Source organism: Xyrauchen texanus, chromosome 7 (assembly GCF_025860055.1).
Source record: "Xyrauchen texanus isolate HMW12.3.18 chromosome 7, RBS_HiC_50CHRs, whole genome shotgun sequence".
NCBI lineage: Eukaryota > Metazoa > Chordata > Actinopteri > Cypriniformes > Catostomidae > Xyrauchen > Xyrauchen texanus.
Window position 1 is genome coordinate 43,265,136 of NC_068282.1, and position 12,920 is coordinate 43,278,055.

Here is a 12,920-nt window from a genome sequence, read left to right on the forward strand (position 1 = left end):
TTAATTAATCTCTCATTGACCTCTAAAGGTGTTGAAAACGATTGTTTTCCTTCACCTAACTCCACTTATTTTGGAGGCTGTATTTACTTGTAGTTTATCTAACCATAGCTAGAGCAGCTGGATTTGAGAAGTACCATCAATAGGTGTCACATATAGGGGAAAATAAACTACAGAGATTACTTTCATAAATGTAAAAGGTTGTAATTCTTCATTGTGACATGCATATGCTTCCAGAAAACTTCATATATCCCTTCCAGTTAAAGTGGCCTTGTATGGCTTTTTCTATGATGTGCAGTTCATAGTGATTTAAAGTTACATTCAAAATTCTTAAAAACACAAAACGCCACCGTCGACTGAATCTTCCAATAGTTTTATCCAAATAAAATCAAACAGGCCTCAACTTAAATGAAGATAAAATCACAAAAGCAGTAACCTGCAATATTTATTGCATTTTAACGAAGTTATTTATTCAAAGCGTTTAAATTGTATGAAGAGATGCTGAAGCGAGTAGCTTTTTCACAGTTTTTCCTTTGCGATCCGGTCCAGGGCTCCAGGACTGTTTTTTCTTTTTTTTTTCTTTGTTAACTTGTAGCAAACGAGCAGCACATGCATCTCCATCGACCCGAAAATCAGCAGAATGTGTGTTTATTTGGAGAGCTGTATTGTACAACCCAATCCGTCACATTTGCTTAGCTAGGCGATGAGTTTACATCATTAAAACTAGATTCGAGTGAGTACTTTCATTGCTTTGTGGACATGAATAGTTTGATGTGAATGCACTTCTAAAGTGTTCTATCTTCAGTGTAGTATTTAATGTAATATGAAGGCTACTGTTGCACTGTAACACTTACTGGTAGATGTACGCCCAGTCTTGAAGCTTGTCATATTAAGAGTAAGGCAGTTGATGCTCCCTTGTTGAGAGGGGATAGAAACAAAGGTTTAAGGGTAGCATTTATGTGTGGTTAGTGGTGTTTTTGTGTGTTTATGTACACATCGCTCTCACTGGTCCTTTTTCTGTACCGCTGACCCCATATCAAGAAAGGAGAGAACAGGTGCTGCATGATGACATTTGGAGTGATGGAAGCAGTGGGTCTGAATGGCCACAGGAGGGCGCCAGCTCTATTCTGCTTGAGATGGCTGGTTCTCATTCAGGTCGCTGGCCTTGCTGTCTGCATCATCATCAGAGAATTCTCCTTCCATCTGCAGCTGTCTGCGTCCAGGGCGGCTGGATGAGAAGCTAACAGGACCTCCTCGCCTGCAGGAGAACGGGAGAAGTCAGAGGATTTCCATCCTGCTTCATTCAGCCATGACAATTAAGCGACACAACCAACCAGTCGCTGAACTTTAGCCATTTGTATCTTCATATGCTATGATTCACTCTTGTCCCTTTCGTCAGTTAAATAAGTGAGGTTCTTGCATTGCAATTTAACATATGCATTATGAAGCAATTTTTACAAAACAACTTTGTTTTATTACACGGCTCTCTGAATTACTTGGTTCTAATCGGACAATCACAGCTTTCTGTGCTAACATTTTTGATGATTTGATTTTACAATAACTGACCAGGCAATCGATTCTGACATAGCTGGGCTAGTTTCATGTCTCATATATCACTCAATGGTTTCTTCTGACATGATGTAAAAACTTCTACTCAATATTTAATGTCCATTTATTGAAGTAGCTGTGTAATAAGCAGATAATGTACAGTCAGCCTGTCATTATCACAAAATAAACAAATAAGAAGAGCATGAGAGCCCAGTGGAATAACTAGTAAATGTAAATTGTACGTAAATTGTAAATGTGCGTGTATTTATCCATTCGGAGATTGCAGTAAAAAATTTGTCCATACGCAGCTTTTAGTGAGAAAGGGATTTACGTTAAATAAACCATTGTAAATCCACTGTTTTGACTGATATTATGGATATTTCAGTGCTTCGTTATGGGAATAAGCTGAAGGCCCAGAATGCAGCAAGCATTATGGGTAATTTTGCCTCCAGTAAAAATCGTGAATAGTGGTGTAGTATTCAGCAGCGAGATCCTTGCATTGTTTTTCTTTTGTTCTGTGTAATGTGTGTGTCCAAAGAAGAGATCCACTGAATAATGTCTTTTTTAACTCACTTTCTGTTCTCTAGAGTCAGTTGTTGAAAAACAACAAAAAAATGAATAATTATCATTAAAAAAAATATCATTAGTAAAATGTATATTGTTATAATGTATCCTAGTTAGAAGGTCCCCTGTATAATTAACAGCTATATTATAAAAAAGCTGGGAGAGAATTTCTTTCATATGCAAATGGACATTACAACTGAAATATACCCAGATGAATCAATATCGAAATCAAATCGAGAGCTTGTTAACCTGTATCAATACTCCACTCTAGTGCTCATGTAGTTCTCAGTAACCGTCTTGAGGAGAGACACAAAGTGCTTATAAGCTGCTCAGAAAAAGTTTCAATGAGAGTTATGTACGGAACGAAGTGTGTGTGCAATTGAAGAGTGCAGCGCGCGTCTGTGAAGTGGAAGCTGTGAGGGTGTGCACTCCGGGGCACGTTAGAGAACCACGCCGCACATGTACGTCTAATTTAAAATGTATACATTTTAAAATACTGTACACTGTTTTGCCAAATCACGATGAATACATTTTTTTGCATTTTAAACTAATTACTGAACAACACTAACGATTCTTGATTCAAACATTATTATTTCCAAATCAAAGCATCGAGAAAACGAGTGAATCATTACACCCCTAAGTACTGCTGACATCTTGAGCTAAAGTACATGTGTGTTTTACCTGAGGCGGTTTTTGAGTGTGTTGACTTCACGACTCAGACCCTCGCTGGCTTCAGTGGCGTCATCCAGCTCTCTCTGAAGCTTCCTGCGAGAGGCATTAGCTCGAGTTGCCTCCTCCTCCGCCTCCTCCAGCTGCCTCTTCAGCTGCTTCATGCGTGAGTTTGCCTTTTCCATCTAAATCATACATACACAAATTGTAAGCCTCTTTGAAATCGACAGGAAGAAAGAGAACAAAATTGTGGGAATAAAGTCTAGTGTTGCCACACATTCCACTATCGGCATAAAGTTGACGCACATAATATTTAAACAGGAAAGACATTTAGACAAGGAAGTGCTATCTGACTAAAATGTAAAATGACCAACTAAAGCTTGCTTTGAAGAATATCTTCAGTGTGAGGTTCATGTCAATTTTTCTTGAAAACTTTCAGTAGCCTGGGACATTTGAAAAGAGATTTTGTTTCCTAACAGACGATTTCAGCCAGCTCTTGCCATTTTCTTTGTGCAACATGCATCATGGTGTGCAACATAGCCATGCTATCCGATACAGAGAATTCAGCTTGAACTGCTTTGCATTTATTCAGTAGAAGCAGTTGGGGACTCATTCAATTTAAGCAGAGCTGGTTTAGGATTAGGATTTCTGCTCACCTGCTCCTTGTACTGGTCAGCATGACGACGCTCATCCTCCACTTGCATGAACACCTCCTTAAGTTTTTTTTCTGTGCGACGTACAATCTTGTTGGCTGCAGCTCTCTCCCTGTGAAGTGCATAGTGTGGGGCAATATGGCCAAAAATCTTATCAAACAATTTTTTTCTTTATTTTGTTCAATATCAACATTTATCATGATATACATTTCATACCATTAATAGGGAAATTCAATCCATGTGTTTGTTTGATCTCAAGAATGACTGTAAACATAACTTTTGTTTACAAGTAAACCCCACATGGTACAATTCAAATGGTCATTCATTTTAAAGTTTCCGACAATGTTCTTCCTGGTTTTGGGATGTCGCATGTGAGCTACATAACCCCATACATGACGTTGTTGCTGTAGCCTAAATGTCTCTGTCCACTGAAAGATATTTTTTCCTGTGTCACTATGGATCATGAAAAAATGTATAACTAAATGGTACATAAATAACAGCAACTCCAACATGAACACCATCCGTTTATGTTCAGTCGATTGCATTGTCAGTGCTGTCTTTGGTACATGTCGATATCATATTAGCCAGATAGCTAACTAGCGGCTACTTTGCCTCATTACTGATTTTCATGCTAGCTTGGTAATACTTCCTAACAATCTGATTTCATGACTGTGATTCAGTTTGCTAGATATCTGTATAACTTTGTCGAACTGCTTGCGTTTTTAACGACATGCACCTGATCTGATCGTCTAGATGTAGGGCATAAGCTAAATATGGAAATTGACACTAAAAAAATGTATCATCGATAAAGGATTTTAGTTTCTATATACATTTTAAGATTGTGTAAAAGAAGCACTGAATAAGTAGGGTTGGGCGATAAAACAGAGTTAGTGCCAATAATATTATATATATCTCTTGCTTACTTTGCTTCCTGTTCAAGCTGCTCCTCTAGCTGGATAATCTTGGCCTCCAGGGCAGCGATAGAGGCCTTGAACTTGGATTTGATGGATCCTTCCAGTTCCTGCAGTTTGGATTTCAGCTCTTTGTTTTGTCTCTCCAGCTGCTGACGGGCATTTTCACTTTTCTGGGCGGCACTGCGCTCTCCTGTCAGCTCTGTGTTCAGAGTGTCCACCTGAAAATTCAGACACAAGGGTTGTTACTGAATTTGAACTCTGTAAATGAGATATGAAGGTGTGAAATGCAGCTAAAAATTATTCAAGGGAAATCCCTGGGTAAATGGCTTTATAATTGTACACCTTACAAAGCTCACAGGAGCAGAGGTCTGACATCAGTTCTTTAGTTCCTAAAAAACATCACCAATTCAAGAGTCTTCAGTCAGTAGAGTTTCAAAAGTCCATATGCATCATTTTATGTTGTCTGTTTTCATAGCAGAATATTGAATTTATCAGTATATTTCCAATTTGGTTAAACAAATGAGTGTTTTTTTGTTTTGTTTTATTAACTTATTTTTTGTCTATTTTTATGTTAAAGCAGAGGCTTTCAAACTGAGATCCTAGAACACCAAGGGGGCTGCGAGTGGGGGCTAGAAGGTCCAGGGTTATATTTCAGAGAAATATTTAATTTGTATTATTTTAAATCTGATTTATTGATATTATTGCCATTTCAGTTTAATCAAAATGTTTCTCTTCAGGTTTATACATTTAACTACTCAACTATTTGGTAGAAAAGAAAAAAAGATATGCTCTAAACATATTACAATGTAAACAGATTTAAACAAAAACTATAGGCTGATATCGATACTTTGCCACTTACCTTTTTGTCATCAGATCACTGTTTTACTCAGGAATTAGGTTTAAAAATGTACAAGGTACAAAGCCATTTTACTTTCAAACAACAAATAATTTCCATTGAACATGGATTGCATCTGTTAAACACATGACAGGCCAACATTTTAAAAGAGCCACAATGAAAGATAAATACAAGATAAAAAAAAAAATATCTCTTTACAACAATGATATAACGAATATTACTTATGATTATTGTATTCAACTAGGCCTGAATTTTACAATGAAATGTTTTGTAAAGACAAAATCTTTAGCTGTAAAATACATTTGATCACATTTAACATTATGGTCATTCAACATTTTATATTCAAATATTTTAAAATATCTAAAAATCCTTTAAAGAAGATACATTTACCTGAGAAGCAACATTTATGATATTTAGACTTGCTTTCAGTGAATATATCTTGAATAAAAGTGTATTTTTTTTTCAATGAAACAAGTCTAAATATCTAACGTTGCCACTCAAGTAAATGTATCTTGTTTTAAGGATTTTTAGATATTTAAAAATAAAAAAAATAAAAAAGATGATTCAATTATTTTTTTGCAGTTACATTTTTATGAATTAAACTTCATAAAAATTCAGTGACTGTCATTTAGAAGTATTTTTTCCAAAAAAGATGATTTTGTCCTCTTTATTGTATGCACGTTTAATACAACCTTTTAACTCAAGGCACAAACTGAATTGTCAGTTAACTGCTAATGAATAATCATTGCAATAATTGCCTGAATAGTCGAATAATCATTAGAATATTAGATTATCAAAATAATTGTTAGTTGCAGCCCTATTCAACATTTCATTTATTTATTTTTAGAGGTATTTCTTTATAATACACTGAAAAATTATTACAAACTCAATGCAATAAATCTAAGTAATTATAAAAAAAAAACAACCTGCATTGTGGTCTTACGGAAACGGTCATTCAAGAGCTCCATATTGCTCTGTTCCTCCTCTAGTTCTTCCTCCAACTGCGCGATTCGAGCCTCTAGCCTCCTCTTCTCATCCAAAAGTGCTGCCCTTTAGTAAGAACACAAATAGACATGATTGAATGATAAAACTTGCCTATGATCAACTGATGAACACAGAAGAAAATTACAAAACTATATGACATATTGAGAAATATTCACTGTATACATTTAGCCATCCCATTAAATCCCACCAAAACCACTATTTTTGCAGCAAAATGACCCACTTTCCAGAAGCGCTGTTGGAAATCTCATCTGCAAGCTCATCTCTTTCCTGTTCAGCATGGCGCCTTGCTCTCTCTGAAGAGGCAAGATCCTAAAAACACATTTGAAGCATAATTTGGGATAGATTCAAGACCTAAGTTCAGTCTCACTCTAATTGACCGTCTTGATTATAACAGTGTAAAAAGTAAAACGCAACAGATTCTCTGGAGCAGAGAGCAATTTCCCAGTCCAAACTGAGTACGGAATAAACAAGATCCTTTATTGGATGGAGTTGAACTCAGAAAGTAAGGGTTTTGCAGCAAAGTATTTTTGGTTTTGTGGTGTTGGCTCACCTCTTGCAGCTGTAGAATCTCAGCCTCGAGACTCTTAAGTTTCTTCTCGTTCTCTTTTGACTGAGCGAATATCTCATCGCGAGAGGAACGTGCTTCCTCCAGCTCCCTCTGGTAGTCCTTCATCTGGGCCTGGTTTCAAAAATTAAAGAGATATGCCAATTTGTTCAAACCCTGGGAATATACTGTATCTGCACTAATTCTTGTGGCTTAATATTTTTTCTAATGCAGGCAGAGAATATCCTTTGACAAATCTCTCTCTGATGCATTTCAGCTTTTAGAAGCTTATGAAGACAAATTAGTTGTGTTTTTGTAAATGTATCATTTCACTGATCATGTGTGAACTGCAACATTCAAATGATATACCTGGAGTTTGCGAAGTTGTTTGATGGCCTCATCACGGGCCTTGTTTGCAGCCTCGATTTGTGCTTCCAAATCTTTTAGGTCAATCTCCAGTTTCTTCTTGGCTGCTACGGCGAGAGCTCTCTGCTTCCTTTCATCTTCTAGCTCTGCCTCCATTTCACGCACCTGAGAGAGCAGGGCTCATGGGTCAAAAGGCTATCATATAAAAACAACTACAGCTTGTCATAAGGGCATTCGCAATCAATACATTTTGGCTGATTAATTATTTGCCATACAAATAATTGCTGTTAATTCAATTTTCAACAGGACCAGAAGGAGACAAATGTCTCAAATGTTTTAATGTGGAGACTAGTAGTATAAAGTAACTTGCAGAAGTTGCATGTGAATAAACTACCTTTGATCTCTGAAAAGCCATTAGTGTTTATTGAATTATCTGTCCTCAAAACGTCTGAACAGTAAACTCCACCCACCTGTTTGACCAGAGCCCTCTTCTTCTCCTCATTCTGCTCATCTCTGGCCTGTAGGTCTCGGTCAAACTGGGCCTTCATGGCCTGCATGTTGACCTCCAGGCGCAGCTTGGCATCTTCTGTGGCCTGCAGCTCATCCTCCAGCTCTTCAAGCTGAGTGCGCATTTCCTCCACCTGTTGCTCCAGAGTGCGTTTGGATTTCTCTAGCTCATGGACCTGCAGATTACAGGTAAAAAGAACAGAAAAAAGAAAATAAATAAATAAATAAATAAATATATATATATATATATATATATATATATATATATATATATATATATATATATATATATATATATATATATATATATAAATAATGCAATCTGTTGCAGAGTTTCCTAACCAGTCATGATACATTAGGAGGCATTAAATCCCTATCTTCCATGTTAAAGGGATAGAAAATCATCTCATCATTTACTCACCCTCATGCCATCGCAGATGTGTATGACTTACTTTCTTCTACTGAACAAAGATTTTTAGAAGAATATTTCAGCTCTGAAGGTTCATACAATACAAGTGAATGGTGGCCAGAACTTTGACGATACAAAAATCTGAAAGGCAGCATAAAAGTAATCCATATGGCTCCAGTGGTTAAAATTCTTATCTTCAGAAGCAATATGGTTTGGGTGAAAAACAGATCAATATTTAAGTTTTTACTATAAATCTCCACTTTCACATTCTTCTTCATTTGTATTTGGCAAATCGCGACCTACGAGGCAGGAGAATTTATAGTCAAAAAGACCTATAGAACTGTTTCTCAACCAAACCTATCATATCTATACAGACTTAAGTTGTGTGGATAATTTATGGGATTTTGGAGCTTCAAAGTTCTGGCCATTATTCACTTGTATTGTATGGACCTACAAATCCACAATGTTCTTCTAAAAATCTTTGTGTTCAGCAGAAGGTGGTCATATACATCTTGGATGGCATGAGTGAGAGTTAATGAGTTGTCACTATTAGGGTTGGGCATTTTTGTCATTTTGTCTACTCTGACTAATTACTCGAGTACTCGTCGAGTACTGAAGGGGCAGTTACATTTTCATAACTGTATATATAATAACATGTCTGACAAACATTTATAGCCGCATTGCGTCTTGTTCCAGTGTATCGCCTATTCATTATTATAGGATGTTAAAAATAGTATGTTACAAAAGGTTCAAAAGATTGCATAATCAAAATATAATGAATCATATTTTGTCATAATGTGAAGATTCTTTGTTCAACTCTGAAAGAATGTGCACAACGTACATCTGTCTGTTCTTCCTTCAGGTTACCTTATTAATCTTAGTAAGTGCGCACCAGTTTTTTTTAGTGACTGTATGAACCAACAATTTTCAAATAACATGAGATGCCATAACTATTGTGTTTTTTAATATGCGTGTTAAGTTGAAGTTCAGTTTTGAAGATGCTGCATTGTGTTCTATTTAACTGCACTATGTCTAGCTATTTGAAACACTCGTCTGCGGTACACGCGTCTGGTGTGTGTCCAAATGTTCGCTCTTGTGAGGAAAGCCGCAATGCTCTGTATTGTTGTTGCTGTGATTCAGGAAGCATTCCATTCAACTCGGAGAGCCTGAATTTCCACCATTAAACTGAGGAAAGTGCAACGGAATGACACTTCATATCGGATATCTAACTTGGATACTCGAGCGGAAATCTTCATTAATTTCGTCAAGATGCAGGTGTGTGTACGTCATGCAGGGCAGGGGGGATTAGTTAGTGACAATCATTCACAAAGTTCTTACGTTAAATGATAAATCAAGCGTTTTTAGCGAAGGTTTTGCAGAGACAGGTGTTCAAAACAAGGTTAATTACACTCTCTTTGATTTGATTAACGTAACGCTAGCATTGCAGCATCGCATCAGTTTGTTTGCCATGAAAAGTCTCTAATAATCAATGTACCCCTCAAAACCACAACGTAATAAATCTAAAAATTTCAAATAAGCTCCCTCTTTGACACGTTTGTGTTTAGTTGTCAGGTAATTGTCACTAGATTTCGAATTAAGTGAAAAGTCACATCATGCGTGATCACTATCGATTATCGTTTTCATGATCGATCAATGCTGCCATGTCCGAGTACCTGAGTCCTCTTACCCATCCCTAATCATCATCCACATTTTCTTTCCCTCAAAAGTAATAAAGGTTGTGAATGCCATTTCATGTTGACTTTAGAAGTAATAAAGCTATCCAACAAAATGTACCGTAACCAAAATCTGTACACTCGCCATGACTATTCAGATGAAAAACATTACAAACTCCAGTTGATAATACCAGAGTTTACTTACATTCTTGCCAACATCATCCTTGGAACTCATCAGGTCCTCCATCTCAGCTCGGAGCTGCTTGTTGAGCCTCTCAAATTCCTCTTTAGCCTCCAGAGCCTCGTCCAGGGCCCGGGCCATAGACAGAGCTTTGGTATCCTTCTCTCTGGCCTCAGCCTCTGCACGGTCCCTCTCCTCAGCGTAACGCGCCGAGATGGTCTTCTCTTCTGCCAGCATCTGTCACATATGTCAGAAACGCTTTACGTAAATACAATGATTTCAATACTGATAAATGCTTTATATCTGTATTTAAAGATACTCAATGAACAAGCATTAAAAATACTTAACCAAAACGAATACATACCTGGTCAAACTTCTTCTGTTTCTTCTCTAGGTTAGAGACGATCTGTCTCTGGTGGTCCAGATCGACCATAAGGTCATCAAGCTCTTGCTGCAGTCTGTTCTTGGTTTTCTCCAGCTTGTCAAAAGCGATTACCTTTTCTTCCAGCTTCTGACTGGTTCCCTCCATGTCCTTCTGCAGCTTCCTCTTGACCTCCTCCAGGCCCTCCAGGGTTCCCACATCATCCTCCAGCTTTTTCTTGGTCTCCACCAGCTATTAAAAGAAAATGGAGGATTACAAAGGAGCCCAGGGCTTTTTGCTACTTTGTCTTGACAGGATAGTGGAGAGAGGACATGATATGATGGGGAAAAAAGGATGGAACTGGATCATGAAATGACGCAAGCTGGAATTAACTTGTGCTGCACACTTGAGGTCCACGGCTCAATATGTTGCATTACATATCTTTTAGAAGTATTTTTTTTTTTTACACCAGCATTCTGAAGGTTTACAGAAAGATTTTCTTTCAGCAAAAGCCTGAAAATTACAGACCAAAATTCTCAATAATACTAATACTGTAACTATTGTTCCTTTTGTTGGGAAGTTATCAGGAACTCAGCAAAAACAAGCAGCTGTGTCAAACATGACAGCCTTTTGTGAGGTTCTAGCCAATATGTAAAATGCAATAGCAACATGCAAAATTAATAACGATAGTGTGTCAGCTGATGCACTTAATGTGGATATGAACAGACATGAACTGTGTTCTCACTGAAGAATATGGTGTGATTGTGTGTACCTGGGCTTGTAATGTTGACAGTTGTTTCTCTAGGTTCCTGCGTGCCTCCTCTTCCTCCTCTTGCTGCTCCAGCAAGCTGTTCTTCTCTTCCTCCAGCTGGCGGATACGGCTGCTAAGGTTCAGCTTCTGACGCGTCTCCTCTTGAAGCAGTTCCTGCATGCAAACAGTTTAAAACAATCATGAATCTTCAACCTCTCCTTGTGTTCCTCTCCAACAGCTCTAAAACATTGTTTTCATTGAAAATGTGCATTGGCTGTTACAGTTTCAACAATTAAATTGATTGGGGATCATCTTAAAAGTCAACCAGGAAGTATTACATTTGATGGCACTGTTTTCACACTGCCAGCGACATTGCGCGCGACAGTGACTCCATCCCATTCATTTTCAATGAGAGCACAGCGACTTCCGGCGACACGAGCTGTCGCTGTGGGCGTGTCCAGCGACGTGACAAAGTTGAGACAAGTTCAACTTTATTCAAATGAAGAGCGACTAACGGAAGCGACAGCCAATAGGAGAGAAGACGGGAGAGCTCACGTGATCCTTCTCCCTCTCTCTGTCTCAGCTCCTGCAGTAACGGAAAGATGGATGAAAGGCTAATTCTTGCTGTTAGCAATTTTCCAGTGCTCTATGATATGTCTCTTCCCACTTTCAAGGACATTTTTAAGAAAAATACTGCTTGGAAAAGTGTATCTGAGATCGCAGGGATTTTGTGGACCCAGACAGACCGGCATTTGCATTTTCGCCACAGATAAACAGCCACTATGGCATAGAGCACGCCTTGTTTCTCATTCATCTTTAACATAAAGCATTTTATGTACTGATTCCATTTATATTTAGTCTTTTCCCTCCAAAATGTTTGTTTTTAGCAGCAAGAAAAGAGATTCGCTGTCAACAGCAATGGAATGACATCTGTGAATGTCATTTATAAACATTACTAGGCAACCAGTAGTGGGAACGCCCACTAGCGACTTCACCGCCAGCCACTGGAGACCTGCAGCAACAAAGTCGCTGGCAGTGTGTACGCAGATTTACTGTTTGCAGAAAGATGTTACCTGAGTGTCCTGCAGCTGACTCTCAAGGCTAGAGGCGTCTTTGGCCAGTTTGATTCCCTTCTTCTCAGCATCTTCCAGAAGAGTTGAAATATTGTCTAGCTCTGCCTACAACAAATGCCCCCCAAAAAATTAGAACTTGTAGATACAGACTAATGCATTATATGGTATAAAAATTATGGTATTGATTAATGTACTGAAAATTATAGTATTAAAAAACTTATGGTATTGATTAATGTAGGGACCATTTTTAAATGTAGTATGTTCTTTTTCAGTGTTGTGAATGTCACTCTTTAGTTGATGAGAGGAAGTGTAGCAATTCTCTTGGTATTTTGAAACCATAACATGTAAGGTGTATAGCAGCATAAATCTGTTGTTTGTGAGTGGGTGTGTACCTAAAATGATCAGTAGTTTGAGCGAGGGATTGTAACAGCACTGATCTGTACTTTATTTCAGGGAAATAACAGCACTGACCTGTAGTTTATGGGAGCGGTCTGAAAGTTCTCCTTTAACCTTCTCTCCCTCGTTGAAGCGGGCCATGAACTCCTGTAGCTGAGCATCTAGTTTCTTTCTCTTGTGCTCAGACTCTGACTTGGCCTGCTGCAAACTCTTCACCTCACTGGCCAGCTCCTTATTATCACTCTCCAAAGTCTGTTTGTTTTTCTCCAGATTTGCCTTAACCTAATGTAGACAGACAGATCGTGAGAGAGAGATCGGGCAAGATTTTGCCTTAACTGTGTCACTTGGAGACTGTATTGCATTAAATAAATGAAAAAGGAAATTCATTCTAAACACATCATTCTTACAGCGGCCGACTGGCAGCTTTCCAATCTAGACATCAGAACTGAAATC

At 38.0% G+C, this 12,920-nt stretch overlaps 1 protein-coding gene across 4 annotated transcripts in view; it reads right to left on the reverse strand.

Moving 5' to 3' along the window:
- Positions 1–478: 478 nt before the first annotated feature.
- Positions 479–12,920, reverse strand: part of myh10 (myosin, heavy chain 10, non-muscle) — an 83,004-nt gene continuing 70,562 nt past the window's right edge. For all 4 annotated transcript variants that reach the window (XM_052130060.1, XM_052130058.1, XM_052130057.1 and 1 more), the window contains 14 exons: positions 12,543–12,749; positions 12,072–12,176; positions 11,020–11,172; positions 10,251–10,499; positions 9,911–10,123; positions 7,587–7,799; positions 7,120–7,281; positions 6,757–6,885; positions 6,427–6,515; positions 6,128–6,251; positions 4,355–4,563; positions 3,435–3,543; positions 2,791–2,963; positions 479–1,255 (listed from right to left, as the gene is read on the reverse strand). In XM_052130060.1, coding sequence (XP_051986020.1) covers positions 1,120–1,255; positions 2,791–2,963; positions 3,435–3,543; positions 4,355–4,563; positions 6,128–6,251; positions 6,427–6,515; positions 6,757–6,885; positions 7,120–7,281; positions 7,587–7,799; positions 9,911–10,123; positions 10,251–10,499; positions 11,020–11,172; positions 12,072–12,176; positions 12,543–12,749 — 2,271 coding nt within the window. In that variant the 3' untranslated portion in view covers positions 479–1,119. The remainder of the gene's footprint in view (positions 1,256–2,790; positions 2,964–3,434; positions 3,544–4,354; positions 4,564–6,127; positions 6,252–6,426; positions 6,516–6,756; positions 6,886–7,119; positions 7,282–7,586; positions 7,800–9,910; positions 10,124–10,250; positions 10,500–11,019; positions 11,173–12,071; positions 12,177–12,542; positions 12,750–12,920) is intronic.